The sequence below is a fragment of the Armigeres subalbatus genome, chromosome 1 (assembly GCF_024139115.2).
Source record: "Armigeres subalbatus isolate Guangzhou_Male chromosome 1, GZ_Asu_2, whole genome shotgun sequence".
NCBI classification, from domain to species: domain Eukaryota; kingdom Metazoa; phylum Arthropoda; class Insecta; order Diptera; family Culicidae; genus Armigeres; species Armigeres subalbatus.
In genome coordinates, this window is record NC_085139.1 from 86,732,839 (window position 1) to 86,755,219 (window position 22,381).

Here is a 22,381-nt window from a genome sequence, read left to right on the forward strand (position 1 = left end):
GGAAGAGCGTTGGATAAAATTATTTACACATCGGTTTCGATTTCTGATGTCGAAGACGCTGGATTGACAAATGTGTTGTTTCTCAATGGTTTTATATAAAAAGTTGAAAGAGCTCTGGAAGAGCACCAGCATAAATGATTCGCTTTGTCATAGGTTTCGACATGTGATGTCAAAGCTGCTGTGGTAGAGCACTGGATTGAATGTTTTGGCTTGTGACGTCGCAGACGCCGAAAAAAAAATATTTATTTTCTCATTGGTTTGACTTAAACGAGTTAGGTGGGCTACGAGTGGAGTGACGTGAGATTGCTCGAATGACGTGAGAAGAGTCGTATAGCCCCATTTGAATGACATGGTCACCTCACGTGAGAATTGCTAAAATCGACTCACCTCACGTCACTAGACTCGTAGAATAAGCCCAAGGGTCTGTCTCATTTGGAGAATTAAACTTAAAAGTGACAGTTCAAAAATTAGCAAATAACCCAATCATAAGAATGGAAATGTCGAAAGAATTCTGGAGTAGCGCCGATACAAATGATTCGTTTTCTCATCGGTTTCCACTTGTAATATCGAAGGTACCAGATTGAATGATTTGTTGTTCTTATCGGTTTCGACTAAACATGATTTTTTTTCGGAATAAATGATTTGTTTTCCCATCGGTTTTCTTCTTGTGTTGTCGAAGGTGCTCTGGAAGAGTATCGGATTGTTGCAGCTTTTGATGGTGAAGGTTATGTAAAAGAGGGGCGGATTGTTCGCGTCAAAGAAACGTTAATGCGGATCAGCAGAACACAACTATTCAAATTTGAATTTCGAAGGTGTTGTATGAGAGTACCGGACTTATTGGCTTGAGCTTGAAGGGCATAGTATGTTTGGCGAACCACCGATATTGTTTTGATTTTCCCATTGGAAGGCCATCAAATTGTATTGGATATGGACTGCCGGATCGAATTCTATTGGTTTTGAATTACAATGCTGAAAATATTCGCAAAAAAAAATTAGAAGGAATACAGCTGGAGGATCATGAGTCTGAAATAGTTAACATGGATTAGAATATTAGTTGTGAAAATTGGATGGACAAAATACATAGGGACACGGCAGGTATTTTCGTCTGTTCGTCATAGTCTCGAAAACCAATAAAAGAGACGCTTTTTGTAAAACTCATACGTACCAAATCGTAAGCTCAGGAGAAACGTTCTGCTATAGTGGAGTTCTAGCAAATGTACGTTGCTTTCGTTGGTTTTAGCCCCTATGACGATGGACGGAAATACCTGCCGTGTCCCTAACCATGCAATGGCAATTCAATTAATTACTGTGGAAATGCTAAAGAACACAGAAATAGTAAACCGAGAACTAGTTGTAATGCAGAGCCATGGAAGATGAGGAGAATGAAAAAAAACTTGATCATTATATATGAATGTTTGATTTTAGTATTCCATTATAAAAACGTTCCAATGTTGGTCTGGAAATAAAACTTTGTTAATGGAATAGGAATATTAGATTTGCTTTTCTTGTTCATACATTGGATTTGAGTATCAGATTGGGAAATCATATTGAAATATTTGAATTCTAATTTGAATTAGGATGATTTTGAATATAGGAGTTGAGTACGGATATTGGATACTGGATTGTAAAATTAGAAAAAAAAAATGCGCAATGAAAAAAATATAAATAGTTGTTTATGAAAATCCGATGGTTTTTTTTTTCTCTTTTTTAATGAGAGAAGAAGGGGAATGTAAGGGTGAGATATATTAGGTGTTGGGCAATCCACTTTTAGAGTGCATTGATGAAAGAGTGCAAATATCACATAACGGTTTGGTTTCCAACACTAACTAATATATAGCAGGCCATGACTTTGCCCCTCTCCTCGTGGGACAACAAACGGAGTCGCACGCGCGATTAGACAGCACACCCCGTGATAGCTCGTTCGGCAGAACTAGACCGCACATGAGTGAGAAACAATAACAAGGGTCCGTTCACAAATTACGTAATGCAAATTTGGGCAATTCCATACCCCTCCCTGCTTCACAGCATAACGTAATGATTTCTAATAATACAAATAAATTTAAATTAATAAATGTTTTATACTTTTGTACGACCCCGAACCTGGCCGATACGATACGACCACAAAACAAATTTTACCAGGTTGGGGTAATTATAAACCATTGGCATGAGGTCCGAAACAATGGAGAGCAGGTGGAACTGGAGCAAAGTTGGAAACGGAAGTTTTGTACCCTGGAGCACGCAAGGTTTCACGCTGCTTGTCTGTCTCGGACCGGCTTCGACCGAATTACATAATAAAATTAATCTACAATTTCCGTTTACGCGCCATCACTCCCTAGAGCGTGATGCGGAAACGCACGTGAAGCCATCCCAGCTAACTCTTCCAGGGCGGGTCTATCGATCGTGATCCAATCTCCAAAAACAAACTCAACGGAACAACAAAGTAGTTTTCATGTTAAAACTATTTATTTAAGAGAAAAAAAGGCTTCAGGTGGATATTGCAGTTTGGCATTCACTCACATCGTTTGGCTAGGTGTGCGGTTGCGTTTAGGCAAAAGTAGCTATTCTGAGTGTGTGTGGATCCATACATTTTCGTTTTAATTTTAGAAATATTCTTCACCTAGGTATTGATATACGTATTTAATGAATAAAACTAGAAAGGCCTGACCTGTATCGTTGGCAACCGTCGTTGCTTACCGCTGCTGCGAAGACTTCACGGTTGGATGACGACTTGCGCGCCACTCGAGTGGTCTGCTTACGAACGTTCTATCCGGCAGCGGGAGCACATTCGACCGCTGGGTACCGGAACGAGACTTGATTTCTGTTGATGACGAACTTACTGACCAGCAGCGGGAGCACGGTCGACCGCTGGGTGCCGGAACGAGACTTGATTTCACTTGCTTTTGTATGGTGAGCTGCTCCGTCGAGCAAAGCGTTGTGGAAACCCTGTCGACCACTGTTTATGCACACGATGTCGATTTCATTTGGAGTTTTTCAACGTAGCATTACGTCCTTCGGTAAGATAGGGTGGTCATTCCAAAGTTTCAAATTTGGGACCGTCATGAAAAGAGGTCAGGAAGTACGCGCCAATAACTCAGCCGTTTTTCAACGGATTCTGGAGATTTCGGTATGAGTGAATCAGTAAGATTCTATACTACTATTGTAAACAATTGATTCAATGCATTTAACTATTGAAAAATTCAATTTCGCCAGCCAATGTTGAAATTGCACTTTGACAGTAAATTGCCTACATTTCAACTACACCCAGGTTTTTTTTACACGGTTGGAATTCATTAATTTCCCGGTTAACCCGAACTTTCACAGCTTTTTAAATACCACCTGAATTTTCTTTGATTTTTTGTGAATTTTTTCGTGGGGTTAACTCATTATTTCATTGACGCTGAAGGTCTCAAACGACTAAAACCAAACCGTGTAAAAAAAAAACCTGGGTGTATTAGTTTTCATGTAAACCATACAGTCAGATGAAATATAAATAAATAAATGAGAGCTATCCGGCATGAACATGCATAAAATGTTGATGATAAAATTTCGCATCCACTATCGCACTATCTAGTTTTCCGCGATCGATAATGGCTGCCAGCTTGCCTGCGGGTTAGTCTCTGATTTGACTTTTGTGGAGGTCAACTGCCTCATTTGCCCTCTCTTTAAGAAAGGGCACAGACTGGAGTGCGCCAATTACCGAGGAATAACCCTCCTTAATTCGGCGTACAAAATTATGTCCCGTATTCTGTTCAACAGATTGAGACCGCTTGAAGAGTCCTTCGTCGGCGAATACCAAGCAGGTTTTCGTGAGGGCCGATCAACGACGGATCAAATGTTTACCCTGAGACAAATCCTTGATAAATTCCGGGAGTACAACTTGCAGACACATCATCTGTTTATTGATTTCAAGGTGGCGTACGATTTAGTGAAACGGAATGAATTATGGCAAATTATGCTTGAACATGGTTTTCCGGCGAAACTGATACGGCTGATTCGTATAACGTTGGACGGATCAAAATCAAATGTAAGAGCCACGGAGAATGGGTACGTTTGCGTACTTTCCATGGGAAAGCTGTCAAAACGCACGCAAACGTATCCATTGTGTTTGGCCCATAATACAAAATTATGTCCCGTATTCTGTTCAACAGATTGAGACCGCTTGAAGAGTCCTTCGTCGGCGATTACCAAGCAGGTTTTCGTGAGGGCCGATCCACGACGGATCAAATGTTTACCCTGAGACAAATCGTTGATAAATTCCGGGAGTACAACTTGCAGATACATCATCTGTTGATTGATTTCAAGGTGGCGTACGATTTAGTGAAACGGAATGAATTATGGAAAATTATGCTTGAACATGGTTTTCCGGCGAAACTGATACGGCTGATTCGTATAACGTTGGACGGATCGAAATCAAGTGTAAAGAGCTGAGCAGAATGGATACGTTTGCGTGCGTTTTGACAGTTTTCCCATGGCAAAACTGTCAAAACGCACGCAAACGTATCCATTGTGTTTGGCCCATAAGGGTTGCGGATGAAATATCGACGTCATTTGTTACCTTAGATGGATTAAAGCAGGGTGATGCACTCTCGAACCTACTGTTCAATATAGCGCTCGAGGGAGCGATTAGGAGAGCTGGTGTGCAAAGAAGCGGTACCATTATCACAAAATCGCATATGCTCCTGGGATTTGCGGACGATATCGATATTATCGGAATTGATCGCCGTGCCGTGGAAGAGGCTTTTGCGCCTTTTAAGAGGAAGACAACGAGGATTGAACTCACGATCAATACCAGCAAAACGAAGTACATGGTCGCTGGCAATCAACGTGGGTTCATTAGTGGTGGTGGTAGCGAAATAGTGCTGGATGGTGAAAAATTTGCAGTGGTAGAAGAATTTGTGTATCTTGGTATATTAGTGACGTGCGATAATGATGTTACCCGCGAGGTGAAAAGGCGAATTGCAGCTACAAATCGGGCTTATTACGGACTTCGTAACCAGCCTAAGTCCAGTAGTCTGCAAATGAAAACAAAACTCGCGCTGTATACTACTCTGATTCTTCCGGTGGCTTTATACGGCCATGAGTCATGGACGTTAAAGGAGGCTGATTGGAGAGCTCTCGGAGTATTTGAGCGTAAGGTGCAGCACCTTACAACAATACTCGGCGGTAAACAGGAGAACGGTATCTGGCGGCGTCGCATGAATCACGAATTGTGCCAGGTGTATAAAGGGCTGGATATTATTAAGCTTATACAACACGGCAGACTACGGTGGGCTGGACACGTTGTTCGTATGCTGGAAGAACGTCAAGCGAAGATAATATTTAGTAGAGAACCCGGAAGAGGTCACAGGCTCCGTGGAAGGCCGCGTACTCGATGGCTTATTGCAGTTGAAGAGGACCTGAATGCGCTCATTGTTCAGGGCGACTGGAAGCGATTGGCCCAGGATCGAGTCCAGTGGAGAAGGATACTCCATTCGGCGTAGGTTCATCGAAGAGCTGTAGCCCATCAAGTAAGTAAGTAAGGAGGTCAACTGCACCTACCGTTCGAGCATTTTGATCAATGTGGTATTCGCGAAGTCGAAGCAAAATTCTTCACACAACCAATGACAGTTCTTAATGGGTTTTTACAGTCGAGCAACAGAGAGGAGGAGATGGCGGCCATGTTTCACTCAAACTCTGACAGATAGCAATGGGATTTCCCATAGGAGGGAAGAGCAGAATTTGCTTCGACTTCGCGAATATAAAAAGGCTTGAATTAACTTAACCAGCACCTTCTTTTATGCCACATTGGCCAGAATGGTCGGAGCGGTTGATTCAGATGACTAATCTGCAGGCAAGCTGGCGGCCATTACCGCACGCCGAAAACTGGATACGTAATTCTACGTTCAACTTGCGGTCGTATAATTAATAAAACCCTCTGCTTTTTTTGCTGTACGCATGCGATCAATCCGGCAGCGGGAACACCGTCGACCGCTGGGTGCCGGAACGACTTGATATTTCTTTTGCGACGGGACGTGGCCGGGTCGTCAAGATGTTGGAAGCTGGGAAGATGTTACTGCTGGTGTGGCCCCTATACGTCCACGGCTTCAGCGCTTTATTGATGTCGACTCCGGTTACACGTGCGCGGTAGGCAGGTTGAGGTTATCGATGAAGATTTTCAACGACCACGACGTCTTTGGAACCTAGGCCAACAAAAAAAACCTTCGTTCGAAGGTTTATCCTTTAACCTCACTACAGTTTACCCTGTAGTGATTTTTTATAACTTTGTCTCACCCGTATTTCGATTCTACACGTTGTTATCTCGATTGCCAAAGTGTAAAAGGCCTGAAATATTATTCTTGGCTAAGTATTATCATTCAGTTGAGAGTTTAGGAGAGAACTCCTCTAATATAAAAATGTCAAAATTAGGCAAACGTTTCGCGCAGCCGAGCTGCCTTCGAATCAGGTAGGCGTTACGTTTTTATCGTGGTACAATGTTTTCACCACTATTATGAACATTCCAAAGATGCTCATTTTATCAGTTCATCTTTTATTCTTTTATTTTGTTTCAGATAAAACTAACGGTTATACTTGTGACTCAGATTTTTTGCTTCGACCTTTTGACCCGTCGACCTTGTGTTCTTCGACATTTTGACTCAGATATTTTGTTTCGATCTTTTGTTCTTTCGACCTTTTGACCCTTCGAACGTTTGATTTAGATTTTTTGTTTCGACCTTTGTCCCTTCTATATTTTGACCTTTGAACTTTGTCCTTTTGACCGTTTTGACCTTTGAACTTTTGAATAAGATTTTTTTGTTTCGACCTTTTGTCTCTTCAAGCTTTCGACCCTTCGACCTTTTGTCCTTTCGATCTTTTGACCTTTGACGTTTTGTCCTTCGACCTATTGAATTTTTGTTCGACGCTGTTCGTAGCATTCGAATGTTCCTGGGCGAAGGGTGAGAGAGGAGTGGGGAAGAACGTTAGCGGACAGGTGCCATACTGACTGCCATCGTGGTACTCTTCCAACTTCCAACTGTGTTCTTGAGTAATTTAATCAAATGGTCAATCGACCCAATGTCCCTTGGGTGGGATTTCCTTTCGAGTAAATATTATTCGACGAAATGTTTTTCCACGAAACGTCTTTTAACCAAATGGTATAGATTCGCGCCAGCCTCACCTTTCTGTCTGTGGATTGCCAGACATTTTTTTAAGTATTAAATAAGGGATGCCATTGGGGCCCATAAACATGAACATGCCTAACATAGGTACCTGTTCCTCAGTCATATGACAGATCATAGCAGCCATCGTACAAGATACACAATCGAAGTCAGTCAATCCTACCTTACACACAAAGTGAGTCGCCACTGTAAGCAATGCAAACATGATGGATGGTTGATATGTGCGATGTTGAATTGCACAGATATCAAAAATACTCTCATTCTCCCAACAACCACCTTTAATTGGCACCATGAGAAAGAGGAAGGCCAATTCTTTTACGTGGTGGGCGCTTTAGATCCACTGCTGTTTTTTTTTATAGATTGGGCTTCTTTCAGTTTACCATTGAAAAAAGTTCAGCTACAGATGATAGGATCTTCGTCGTTCGTCTAAATTCTGGCAAGTCATTTGTGCCACACAGCAATGGCGTTGTCAGATTTTCAGAGTGAAAAGTCCTCTAAATCAATACGATTATCTGAATAATTTACATCCAATCTACTTAAATTTAGTGCTTCTTTGAAGGAAGGTGGTTTCAACAAGATATTTTGCCTAGGATGTTCAAAACATCCGAGCATCCTCCGGAAGAACCTTTTACTGCCACTGAAGGCTGACTGGCCGCATCTCTTACCAACCGACAAACTCGACACGTCTTTTCATTATTCACCTGTGTAGTTGCAATTACAACTTTTTCCATTTTCTTGCCTTGCTTGCTTGGTAGTTGTCTTCCGGGCAGATTTTGTTTTTCCATTCTCACGATAAAACCGGCTGATGAATTTCTGTTGCTCTATCCCAACGGTCCATGGGGAGGATGAAGTTTTTTTTTTATTTGTAGTTCGAAGCGAACGATTTTTCCAATCAATCTCGATGCTGTACTGCACTCAGGCAAATTAAGTCATGAATTTGAAGTTCTCAAGGGAAAGTTTATGAAATATGGAGGACTTGAATTTTATATTCAATTCGGTACGATATCTGATAAGGGATGCCTTTACAAGTCTGGATGAGCTCGACTAATCGATTTAATTCCACCACTTTCAATGGGATTGAATGTAATGGAATACTTGAGGAGATATGGTGTACGCTATTTAGTTAGTTAGAGTTCAAGTCCTATTTTTTGTGAAATCCATAGACTCTACTTTCTGGGAAAATAATTGTGTGATTTCAGAAGATATTCAATTTCTTCAAGTTTGGAAAATTTTCAAATATTTACAGGAGCTATCATTAGTCTCCTCTTTGTTTTCGATTATGATCAATAAGGGAAACCACTTTTTGCAGCTCAGCAATGATCGATCATGCTTATCACACTGCAGTTCATTTTTTGGGAAAAAGTTCCCTGCCACCTCTATCGCCACTAATAGATATCGAACGGGATCGCCTTCTCTGTGCTGAATTTTTCTTGACGCAAAAAAATACATTAGAGGCTGATTTCGGCACCTCTCTCTGTGTGTGCTTGTTCATGACCTTCCACCCTCGATGAAATACACCACCTTGTACGATATTTCATCACAGTTCGCCGAAGTGCAATCCGTTAGGAGAGAACGCTGGAAAAACTTTTTTACCAGTATCAAGGATTGTGTTAGGATTTTATGTTACCGACATCAGACCTTGACACACTCCGACCGAAGAAGTGGAATCAGGCTATTCCAACAAAGGCCGTCATTCGAACAAGTCATTTGAAGGAATACCATTTAGCAGAAAAATACGATTTGTATTTGGAAATATAAATCTTTTCTACCATCAATTTTTATTTTCAGGGGTTAGAATTTTTTTCTAGCGCTTTCCAATTTTTGTGACGTAGACGTTTACTACTTTCATCATGATTTATACTTTCCCCAGAAACTAGAATAAATTTTCCGAGCAACAATGCTGGCTGCAGATCGAGAATTCATCAGGAGAGAGGCAGAGATTTGCCCATTTCCGTGATTTAATAAGCTGTGGGTGTTTAGTATTTGTCATTGAGTATTCCCGCACAGCCATTAAATTTAATGCGATTAAAGCTGGAAACGATAAATCGTTTCATGAATGGGGGCAATATTGTCTTTTGGTTTCAATTTTGGTTTAGGTTTTCACTGGTCAGAGTAGCATTCAATGTTTAACGAAAAGCTTGATTTAAACCGCAATAAAAACTTCTTCATTAAAATAAAAATGATAAAATGGTATTCAAGATTCGACGCCATTCACATTTTAGAAGACATAATCTCTCAATTCACAGAATGTAGTGGAATGACGGTACCGAAACCGGGGCATCATCGTTCAAATGTATCATTTCTCATCGTGAAAGCAACGGTGGCGTCCTAAATGGTCGTCACTGCTGCTGGTTGGTGCAGCTTTCTCACGCCATGAGGTGCGACATGCAACAGCTTTTTCCGGGAGGCTCCATGAACTCTGGCGCTCGTGGCGTGTGGCCCCTGGGAGCCAGAAAGCCGTGGACTAGTGATTAATGATGACACCCGACATGTGGAGTTGACACGAGAGCGCTGCTGTCGGGCGACATTCTGCACCTTGGACCGACAGAGGCTGCGAGGCGTTTTCGCCGACGCGACGGGGCAGTGTGGGAAGACGGTTGGTCATTAATTTGAGCCTCGCACACATACATAACTTGTACAATATGTGCGTGGCAGGAATTTCAAAGGAAGATTTATGGCGATAGTCGGGGGGATTCTGCGAAGTGAATAGCCGGAGAAATGGATTCGCTGCCTCCCAACAATCAACTGGATATGGGTTTCATGAAATGGTAAATTGCTTTTTTTTTTCAGATGGGGTTCCAAATGGATGTATGGTGGAAGAATCAATTACGGAGGGTGATTAATTGGGTGGAGATTTACGGCGTGTTGATAACAAAAGATTCGCCTTGGAAGGTATACGGCTAAAACAGGGAGTCCGCAGTTCGGTGCTTCTATTTTTAGAAATATGAAAATACTTACTTTTATATCTTAAAAGGTATCCGCCTTTAATCTGCTTGCCGACAGAGGCTGAAAAAGAAAATAAAGTTATTCCGTTAGCTATTTTTTACATTGCTCTTTACAGCACGATTTACATGGAAATTTATTGAACTAGGTAACGAATCGCCTTCAAAAGGATCTTCCAAGTAGTTTGCTAATAAATGTTCTAGTCGACATATAAAAACAAATGATGATGAAATAATAAACCCCAATCTAAAATTCACTAACAAATACGGTTCCGAGGCCAAAACAGAGATCCAAATCAAGTGACTTTCAAAGATCCAGTGAAAGTAGTTCTTGATAGTGATCCCAGTTGCGGCCAATTGGTTGAGTTCTAGCTGGCGACGTATGACCAAAGGCCTAACAAGAATGAAAGTATTTCTGCGTACTGTGTAAGTTACCTCGTTTTTAGTATGATTTTCCAACGCTAATTATTATTCCTAATCCTGTTTAAGATGTATCGCGGACATGGGCGACGTTCCTCCAGTTTCCCCGATGCAACGATTCAATTGACGTCTGTGTTTTCTATATTGGGGTACACTTTACGATTGCGAAAATCGGGGACCGTCACGAAAATATGATAGACTTTAAACTTTAATATCTAAGCCGTTTCTCGATGGATATTCAATTTTTTTGGACCATTCGATCAAGGATGAGTCAACGCTTTTTTGTATTTATTTGAAAATACTGATTTTTAACTATTTATTATCGATAATTGATAAAATGTTTAGAAATAGGTCAACCAACCAATCACGTACATGCGTCACTAGCACAGACACCAAAAATCAATCACTTGCGGGTTTGGACCTAATCCTCCCGAGCAGCACAAGTTAGACAGAGATGGTTGCAGCAACTTGTTTGAGACCGAATCTGGTCATATATGAGTTGCAGTAACCTAAGTAGAACATGTGTGCTGCTAGGGCTCCGTTTGAATAAGGTTTCACGCAGAGCAGACGCATCAAAGCGATCGCAGCGGATCGAATACAGCATCACGGAGGCGCTAATAACATTTTCAAAGGAAATCCATCGCATTGGTGGTGGTGCTCGATGTGTTGCTGCAGATCATTCAACCTCAACGAACCAGCATTTCATATGAAGAAAGGGTTGACCATAAAAATAGCACTGTGGCGATCCCGCACCGCCAGTGCCGATGCTGAAAATTTATTACAAATTGTGGTGTCAGTTAGTTGGAAAGGAGCATTGGGAAAAGAAAATTGGTTCTTCTCAGGACCAACATTTTATGAAAAGAAAGATTGCGAAAATAGACTGTTTCGGTGGCATCGGGTTTGGCGTGGTAGCTTGGTTGCTGTTAGTGATTCCATCCATTAAAATTTACTACATCATCTCCCTCCGAAGCGATATCAAATTCGCTATTTACGATTGAGTTTTGCACTTTGAAAAAAGTTTATTTCGGATAGTCGGATCAACCGTCTTTTGTATAAAATTGTGGCTTTTGTATAAAATCAATGAAGACGCCACCTCAGTGGAAACTATCTACAGCAACCACCCATCGGTGAACGTCGCTCGGACAGACAGATGCCAAGAGATAATGTTTTGTAATATGAAGAAACTTCGTCTTGAGTCAAATTTCTGTTGTTATTCCTCGCAACAATACGCATCTTAGATAACCAACATCTCATAACCAAATTCAGAATCTTGCGAAAAAAATTCATAGGATTTTCAGAATCTGTCATTCTCGGAACGGTCCGTTGTCTGCGGAATCCCAATCAAAATGGCTCGCGCGCGACGAAAAGCAGCTTTCTTATATCTAATGAAGTAATTCCATTAGCCCCGCCCCTTCGTTGATCGTTATGAGTTCACATTATATTTACACCTATATCAGATCACAAAGGGGCGGAGCTAACGGGCTCAATTTATTGAATACAAGAAAGCTGCTTTTCAGCGCGCGCGAGCCATTTTGATCAGGTTTTCGCAGAGAGCGGTTGAACAAGATTTTACGCTAGAAATGGGTGTTTTTCGGAAAAAATATCGATACTGCCGAATCGATGTTTTTATTATCGAAATATCGATGCCGAAAAATATCGCGTTGAAACATCGATATTTCGTCAAAATTAAAAGCACGAGCAAAAAAAATAGAAGACTTAAGATTTCCTATTTCAGATCATCGAATCACACATCAAAAAAACGATACGGTCAAATATCGAACTTAAAAAAATCGATGCAAAATATCGATTATTCGGAGCGAAAATATCGATTCTCGATACATAGTATCGGTATCGCCCATTCCTATTTTACGCAGAGCGAACACAGCAGCACGAAGGCGCCTTAGCCTTTCAAAGGAAAACCTTTCAAACCAAATGGAATTGGTGGTGTGGTGGAAGTCGCGCTTGTGGTTGTGCTACCAAAGGGCAACTTTCTGTCATCGCCAAACGATGGTAACCCGGAAAAAAATCGATATCATTTTCAATGACTAACGAAACAAAACCAAAGAACCAGAAAATTTCACTTTCCGTCGACGACAGTCAAATCGATGAAGACGCCACCTTAGTGAAAAATGTCGTTTAGCTGCTTTAGTTTTTCAAATGGCGCATTAATAAAAACAATAAATCTTTCCAAAATCGTCATTGTCGTTTAAACAGCCGAACAGTCTGTTTGTCTGGGTAAACAATTTTCCCAACGGTCAAAACCTCTTCTTGAATAAAAAGTTTAAGTCATGAAAAGGACTGTTTGTAATTTATTCTTGAAGTCCCGCTCACTTTGCCACCAGCGCTATAGAAAACGATGCATGTACGCTTCCATCGCGGGCGGAAGTCGAACGCTGCAAATTAATATATTTGTGTTTGGTTTCGCGCCACCTCCGATTCTGCTTATTTTTCCTTTATTCCGGACATTTGTGAGCATAATGTCTTCTAGGATTCTGATGATATCCACTGAAAGATAGACAAGTGGCTTCAGTGGCGATGCGGCCGATGAGTCGTTCCTTTTCCACGGCTGGTTCATCCAACTGGGAGCTACTTTCAGTTTCTTGATTCGGTTGACCTCCGAGCAGTTTGCACAATGCTAATAAATTGACACAAATTATGATGAAAAATGCCCTCCATTTCATATAGCTACGTAGTCCTACGTCACCTTTGCGTACAACCCGATTGGGCTGCACCTTTGAGTTTTTCCAACAAAGGTGAACCCTATTGCAGTATTACACGGCCCACAAATTTCAGGAAAAGTTTTTCCTTGTCATAAATATCAATTAAATAATGCAGTCGTACGCATGTTAGGGCGGGAATGGGGTAAGAAACCCTATACATGCGACAAGTTTGAAAACATGTTTCTGAAGAAAAATCTAGCTAGGGTAAATCACTACTTGGGCCTATGGACCCGGTTCCCGGCTCACTGCACAGAAAACTAATGATTCATACTGTTTGGAAGCCGTAGGTTTATGATTGATAATTTAAAAAAAGTCTCCAATTTATTTTTCACAATACTCAATATTTTTCAATCACTTGTTTTACTCCTAATTGATCCAATTGTAGAAAATAAAAATGTAGATTTCAAAATCTCGCTCTCCGATGCCACACCACTGAGCCGGAGTGATTCTTTCCACTTTTACAAAACGGTATCATCAAATAAACACCTACCTGAAAATCGTCCTAGTGCTCGTTACAATCATTGCTTCAAGCTTTTAATCAACACACCATAATGCTTAACACACGCACTTCAATCTAATCACTAGAACGTATCACTAGAACTTATATAAACATAATTAGAATACATTAAAAAATATATTCTCAAACCGAACAAAAAATCACCTCGGCCCAAAAACTTCTAGCCGCACCGTGCTGCCAAAAGGCCAGGAGAATGAAAATGATCCTTCATCGTTAATAGGAAAACTGTCTAATACGTTGACGCTATCATGTTATTTATAATTTTCTCGATTTCAAAAGGTGAAAAAAATATTGTTTTTAAGTATTTGGAAAAAAATTGGATGAGTAAATATATCTTCTCAACCAAATAAAAATGATTATGAATGATACCATCTGGCATCTTGTTGTCGTAGAACGTGCATATTTTTGTTTACGTCGCATTCTCTACCGTCCCGAGAGAGAATGAGAGAAAAATGCTGAGAGATTGAGTAAAATTTTGCTAAGGCCGGGAACTGGTTTTATGATATGCCGAATGGAAATCGCTAGGACTGAAATGAGTGCTGCACCTCGTTAATTTAAATCAAATAAAAGCTTTTTTGAACGATATTTAGCACGAATAGCTATTTTTTAAGCAGAAGTGAACCCCAATGCAGTATTATACAGCCCACAAAATTCAGGAAAAGTTGCTTCCTGTCATAAATATCAATTGAATAATGCAGTCGTACGCATGTTAGGCCGGGAATGGGGTAAGAAACCCTATTACATTTCCCAGAGATTTCTCCTTCTTTATTTCATGGGCAGTTCTTTAACCAATTTACAGTGAATATACAGCAGCCAGGGCGAGCATTGTATGATTTTGATTAGTTCTCGGGACGATGAAGCTGAATAATTAGTACTTGTTAGATCGTACTCTTGTAACACGTGTCGCTTCGAGTGCATGTTTGAGTGAAATACGTTGGTTTTGGTATCTTTGAATCAGTGTCGTATAATTAATTATTTCGCCAACGCGACTTCCTATACATTCCTATACATTACATTCCGATGTCGATCATGGAGATACAGAAGATTGTCAGTCTCTTGTATAAATGTGTGTCAAATTCATTTTTCACTCCTCATCATGCTTGGAAATGTTTAACACACTTTCATCATTGATATTTATATTGATTTTCATCTTCAAAATCACTAATAACCATTTTTATGCACAATTGTGATTCAACTACACATTAAAATTATGGTAAAGTTTTGACAGTCAGCATTGCTTACAAGTAAACAATATTGTTTCAAAAATCCCTTGGCAAATTAGTATTACTATTTGAGAGTTCAAAAACGAAAAATAATATAGAAATATCTAAAATTTTTGTTTTTGACTTTTGGCCAGGATTTGTGCTGAAATACTCCTCAGTGCGTCGTTATTGGCTTTAAATAAGAAATAAACACTGAAGCATGTACACAAAGACTGGCCTTAAGCCGTACATAACAGTTTACATTATGCACATTATTCGGTGATTCAGCCGTACGAATCCTTTTAATTAACACTCAAACATGGTGATGTTGTATTTTGTACAACATTAACGAACAAATCTCTCTCATGATACACAGCATGAACGATCCTGCATGAGTGTTCCAGGATTTAATCATGATTGTGCATATGCAAGCACTCCGAGTATTCGAGAGACGGGTGCTTAGGACCAGTTTTGGCGGTGTACAAAAAGACGGTGTGTGGCGGCGAAAAATGAACCACGAGCTAGCCCAGCTCTACGGCGAACCCAGTTTCCAGAAGGTAGCTAAAGCCGGAAGGGTACGATGGGCAGGAAGTGTTTCAAGATTTCCGGACAACAACCCTGCAAAGATGGTGTTCGTTTCCGATCCGGCAGGCACGAGACGGCGTGGAGCACAGCGAGCGAGGTGGGCAGACCAAGTGCAAAACGACTTGGCGAGCTTGGGGCGCATTCGAAGATGGAGAGATGCGGTCTCGAACCGTGTATTGTGACGTCAAATTGTTGATTCAGTGGTTTCTGTTTAGATGTAAACTAAATAAATGAATGAATGTGCTTATGCATATTGCATATTGGTAGAGTTTTGTGTAAAAATTAGAGGTTGTGGGTTCAAGTCAAGATTGGGCCATCGTTCTCCCGAACAGTCTGTAGGTCGGCTATCTGAATCGCTCAAATAGGTGTCTTATATTACATTTTGCTTGTGCCCAGATACATAAATTCCATTATTAGGACATTGTAATTTGTTGAAAACATGGGCCAACCTGACCCTTATTTGGCCAAGTGTCACCCCCGATGACGGTACTTACATCATAATTTTCCTTTGTATTGTTCTCAATACTATGGCTTTTCAATTCTAACCAATTTTGTTATTTCGACCCTTTGTCATTTCGACATTTTGTCCCGTCGACCTTTTGTCCATTCGACCTTTTGTCCCTTCGACCTTTCGTCCCTTCGACCTTTTGTCCATTCGACCTTTTGTCCTTCGACCTTTTGTCTTTCGACCTTTTGTCCTTCGACCTTTTGTCATAGATTCTTTTTCGCACAGTGCATGTCAGTCTTATTCTTCTTCTTCTTTGTTCCGCAAAAGTACGGTCGTGATAACGGTCCTTTTTAATATGTAAACGTTTGTACAGATTCCTTGTTTCATGAGGAACCAAATACTGTTGAAAGTATTGAAATCCAATCTTCAATAAAACCACACGAGCTATTTATGTGGCTGTGTAACTGTCGCTCATCTAGGTGCTGTTCTGCATTAGGTCCGTTTTGTGTGAAGCAAACATATATCTGTGTTATTGATTTTAAGCGTGTACGATACACATTTTCAGATTAACATTATGATAGTCTTCAGTGTCTCGGTTTTGTGTTGCGTCAAATTGGGTTACAATCCAAAACAGCAATTACTCGCTATATAACCCAAGCAACACACATGTGAAAGAAAAATTACAGAAACTCTTATGAAACCAAATTCGGTCATATTTAATTATGTAACACTTTTCGATGAGTTATTCTGATACGGAAGTCTGGATAGAATTTCACTTCTGTTAAAAGCTATCGAGTTATTAGCCTTCCCTCAGCGTTATCCAAGCTGATTGAAAGGCCAGCTGCTTGAGTCTGCCGTTCATCTCAACATCTTGCTCGAGGAATAGTTTGGCTTCCGACATGGACCATCTACCGTAAACCAACTGACCGTGCCACCAATGTCCTAAGAAAGAACAAATTTGTCTTGCTTTGTTGGGAGTTTCTGTACCAACTTCTTCTTCTTCTTATTGGCATTACATCCCCACACTGGGATAGAGCCGCCTCGCATTGATCACTTCCACAGTCATTAACCTTCCTAGTGCATTGGGGTCCATTTCGACCCAAGCACACCATAAACACCGCTGTAAGGTACACCGGGGCAAGTTGAAACGGTTTTTTCAAAGTTGAACTTTGAAGTGCTATGAAAAAATCGCTCTTTGATAAATTTTGAATCCGTTTGCGGTGTTTGCTAGTTCGGGCCAAAGATTATACATAAAAAATAAGCAACCTCAGCAAACTTTTTTATAAATATTTTGTATACTGAAATTACTTTTTTATGTGCATCGTTTCAACTTGCCCCGCGTATCGGGGCAAGTTGAAACACTGCGCTTCATACAGACACAAACTAATTTTTCCGTATTAAAATCACAATATATGTACTCAGTGAGACTCAAGATGCACGAGGTTGTAAAGGTGACTAAATTCGCATAAGAGTACCATGTAATTTTTTGACGATTTTGATTTTCTTTCCAGAAATTAGCTTAAAATTGTCTCCTGTTTAAGAAAAACTGATAACATAGTAGGCTTTGTTCTAAAAATTTGAAAACCAAATCCCAAATTGTGTTGCCTCATCTTGATACTTACTCGCATAAAAGGCACATTCCAGATATTGATACTCTTTTACTCAAAAAATAAACTTAAATATAGTCCATTCCATTGTCTCATGTATATATTAATATAAATAAAGAATATTATGTAACATTTGTGGAAAGATTGATTTTTTTTCAATTTCTTTGATTTTTTTGTATTTTTTCATGCAAAACATGTTTGAAAAATTCAACGGCAAATTACTCAAGTCGGAAAAAACTGACATGGGACCGTCTAAGACGAATTAAGTACTGTCCATTTAATTCCACCAGTTAATTTTCGTTATCTTTGCAGATACGTATTTCGACCACACAGTTGTGGTCGAAATACGTATCTGCAAAGATAACGAAAATTAACTGGTGGAATTAAATGGACAGTACTTAATTCGTCTTAGACGGTTTAATACATTCCACTAAAAGCTTAATATATTTTTCTGAACATGGGACACTTCTGAGAATAAGGGCAGAATAAGGAACAAAGTCACAAGAGTAATTTTCAGGGACCAAATTCTAGAGAACGCACTACGCTGGAAATTTGTAAGATTGATTATCTCCTACTGGTGACCACTCGGATTACTTTTCAGGATGGTTCATTATTTGGTTCACTTGAATTGTACGCTTGATAAATTCGATTGTGGCTTTTTAATAAATTCACATTAATTAACCAGTGTATATCTCATAAACTCTTCGATTGGAGAATGAGTGGGCTGAATAAGTGAAAGGTGTAATTAACGATATGTTTACATGCTCTTTGTTTTATTTTTTTGAGAGCCAGTGCTGACTACGAGAAAAAGTAGATTAAGAATCTCAAAACTAGACCATACGGTTTTAACATGACCCCTTTTCATTTAATTTTTTGGTCGAGACTGTAGGATGGTTGCATTCATGACGGGATGGGCGGAAATTCATTAAATTTATTTTTAGCAGTTTGGACCTTTTTATAAATTTATGTATTCCGAATGTATAACAGACCATGTTGAATTTTAGAAAAAAAAAAAAAATTGCGTGCGAGGGAGACGTTTTGAATCGTTGTTTCAACTTGCCCCGCACCACACATTTCTATTTGCCCCGATGGGTTTGAATTGCGGAGCAATTTCAAACGACCGAAATACAAAAATTAAAACGGATCTCCCATCGATTTTTTATAATCATTATGCTTGTTCAACATTGAATGATTACCTACCGTGAAAATTTGATGAAAACACTCTTCCAAACATCATTTTGAGACCTGTTTTATTGGCACGTCAAAAAGTAAACATAGGCAGGGGTTGCGTTTTTGTAGCTGCAATCTTCCGGGAATGGTAGTCAGAAGGTGCGTTCAGGGGAGTAGTTTGTTGTAAAAAATAATCAGGGCATTGGGTAATTTCCAATCCAAATTACAGCTTCCGTTTCAACTTACCCCGCATTTCAACTTGCCCCGGTGTACCTTAACTTTGTAACGCAACGAGATAAAAATCTGAAAAATTCTGACTTTTCCTAACTTTCGGAAATTAAGGTTCCCTGAGAAAATCAGCTTCCAGCGACATCTAGGAGAGGCGCCACAAAAAAAGTGACACATTGTGCATTGGGGTCCGTTTGGACCCAAGATTTCATCACGATCACAAAAACTCAAATTTCAACCGATTTTCGATCTTTAGGCACCAAACGAAAGCTGTAGGTTCCAATAACAAGCCCACGGGGCGATTCATCCAAATTGACCACTCTAGTCCCCGGGGAACCTGTGCTAAAGAGGTACTATTTGAGCTTCTCAATTTGGCACCAAATTTTCGAGTTTCGTGTTATTAAACATAAAATTGCTTGCAAATATGTGCTCTAATGATCCCAACTGTATTTGCTATATTGTATATGCCATTTCTGGGCAAATTTATCCCTCAAGCGGTCATCGGAAAGCCCTCTGGAAGATCCGGAACATCCGTAAAATTGGCCAATTCTAAAAGTTCATCCCTGAGCTTCGCGATTTTTTGGTAATCATTCATTCTGGTAAATTGTGGGTGCAATCAATAGTTAAAGCCTTCTGTTACCTACAAATGTCCCAGAAACGGTCCTCCGGAAGATCCGAAACATCCGTAAAATGGTCAATTCTAAAAGTTCATCCTATACACTTAAATCATTTCACAGATTTCGGTGAATTTTGCTTCAATTCACCGAAATCTCAACAGCAGATTTGTTCGGTAATTATTTCACCGATTTTCTGCGGTATTTTCCTTTGTTCAACTGTCAAAACTACCAAAAAATCTGTAAAATTTTTACCGAACAGTTCTGCTGTTGAGATTTCGGTGAAATTTCACAGAAATCTGCGATTTATTTTAAGTGTGTAGAGTTTCGCGATTTTTCAAAAACCGTTCATACTGGCAAATTGTGGGTGCAATCAATAGTAAATATCTTCTGTGACCTCCAAATGCCCCAGAAATGGTTCTTCGGAAGATCCGGAACATCCGTAAAATGGCCAAATCCAAAGGTTCATCCCAGAGCTTCGTGTTTTTTTGTAAGCATCCATTCTGGCATATTGTGGGGCAATCAATAGTGAAAGTCTTCAGTGACCCCTAAATGCCCTAGAAACGGTCCTTCGGTAAATCTGGAACATCCGTGGCTAATTCCAAAATTTCGTTCCAGAGCTTTGTATTTTTTTCATAATAATATATTCTGGCAAATTGTGGATGCAATCAATAATGAAAATCTTCTGTGACCTCCGAAATGCCACAAAAACGGTCCTCCAGAAGATACGGATCATCCGTGAAAGTGGCCATTCCAAAAGTTCACCCCAGAGCCTAGCAATTTTTTCGTAACCATCCATTCTGGTGAATTGTGGGTGCAATCAATGGTGAAAATTTTTTGTGGTCTACAAATGTCGAAGAAACAACCCTTCACAACAACAATTCCAAAACTTTTGCACGGTAATTTTTTTCGTAGCCTTTCATTCTGGCAAATTAATAGGGAAAAATTCTCTGTGACCTCCAAGTGCTTAAGAAACGGTCCTCCGGAAGATCCAGTTCATTCGTAAAAGTGATCAATTCCAAAAGAATATCTCAGAACATCGCGATTTTTTCGTAACCACCTATCCTGGCGAATTGTGTTTGCAATCAATAATAAAAGTTTTCGGTACTGTACGGTAATGGTACTCCGGATGATCCGGAACATCCGTGAATGTGGCCAATTTGAAAAAAAAATTCACGGAGGAACTTCCGGATTCATACCTCGTTGAGAATTTCTGGATGAACTTCCGGAAGAAATTCGGTGGAGCTCCCGAGGCAGCTCCCCGAGGAATTACTTGATGAACTTCTGGAGAGATTTGCGGTAGAACTCGCAGAATACTCAGAAGAATGCCTCTAGGAACTTTCCGAGGGATTACTTGATGAGCTTCCGAAGGGATTACCGAATGAACTTCTGAACGAACTTCCGGAGGATGTTCTTGAATAACTTCCAGAGGAGCTTCTGCAGAAGCTTCGGAGTAATTCAACGAGGAACGCCACCACGCCGCCGTCGCTGGCTAATGATGATCTGTTACGCTAACTGTTGGATTTGGCGTCTTTTACGGATGTTCCGGATTTTATGAAGGAATTTTAATTAGTGATAAGAAAATTATTTTGAGCTATCAGTGGAATGTCATTACTTGTCATCAGACGAGTTTGTACAATTCCTTTTGATTCCACCAATTGATTTGATTCCACTATGTGTTTTGCAGATACGTATTTCGACCTTAACAGTAAGGTCTCGTACTTGACTCGACTTTTATTATTGTCATTGCATATCACGGAGGATTTTGCTATTGATTGCGTACATAATTCACCCATATGAATGAAAGCGAAAATTAGCAAAACTGTGGAATGAACTTTTGGAATTGACCATTTTCACTGATATTCCTGATCTCCCGGAGAACGGTTTTGTGCACATTCATACGTCCTAGAAAATTCAAACTAGGGGAGACTGGGTTGACTTGATCCCATTCTCTGATTTCCGATGCATCACAACCAAGAATAAATAAACATACGCGATTTCCACACAGACTCTCTAAGAATTATCGAAATTTTATTTTTACATACCTTCTCGGCTACTTCGACATAAAACATTATTTTTAACCAACCACTCTCAACCGAATGATGGCTGTTTACAATCAACACTGCAAAACTATTGACTTAACAATGTCTCGGCATAACAACAGACAATATTTTCAAAGAACAAATATTACAAATTCAGCAATATAAATTCAAAATCAAAATTATACATCACTTTACTAAAAAAAACTATTATTTAATCATACTATAGCATTACAAAACCAAACATGTATATTTATATGTGCTAGTTTACGTTGGTTGACGAAATAAAATAAATAAACTAATGGGGGATCAAGTGTCCTCATATTGAGGCAATAACTTCAAATCCAAATATTCTAAAACTTTGATGGAATGTTGACATTGTCATCAGTACAGATCATTGAGCAAATTTATGGGTTTGTATGCTGTGAAAAAACGAAAGCATTTCGTCATTGTAATGAAAAGTTGTTCAAATTTTGCGTGGCCAATAAACAAATCTTTGGGAAAGTCAAAACACACAAACCGGCCTGCAGAATGAATAAGGTTTGTCAATCCAGAAAACAACTCACCACATAAAGGTTATTTGTCTAGAGGTTCTATACTTTAAAATACGCTAGAACAAAACTACTTTAGTTCTCGATAAAATAGGGGTGATCAAGTCTCCCCGGGGATCAAGTCTCCCCACCTTCCCCTATTGATTTCACAATCACTTCTCCGCTATGGATGTTTTCGAAATAA

At 39.8% G+C, this 22,381-nt stretch overlaps 1 protein-coding gene across 1 annotated transcript in view; it reads right to left on the reverse strand.

The window, feature by feature from the left end:
• The window catches only part of LOC134206327 (uncharacterized), a 380,581-nt gene that overhangs the window by 210,230 nt on the left and 147,970 nt on the right, over positions 1 to 22,381 (reverse strand). The window contains exon 3 of the mRNA XM_062682026.1: positions 10,113 to 10,160. Coding sequence (XP_062538010.1) covers positions 10,113 to 10,160 — 48 coding nt within the window. The remainder of the gene's footprint in view (positions 1 to 10,112; positions 10,161 to 22,381) is intronic.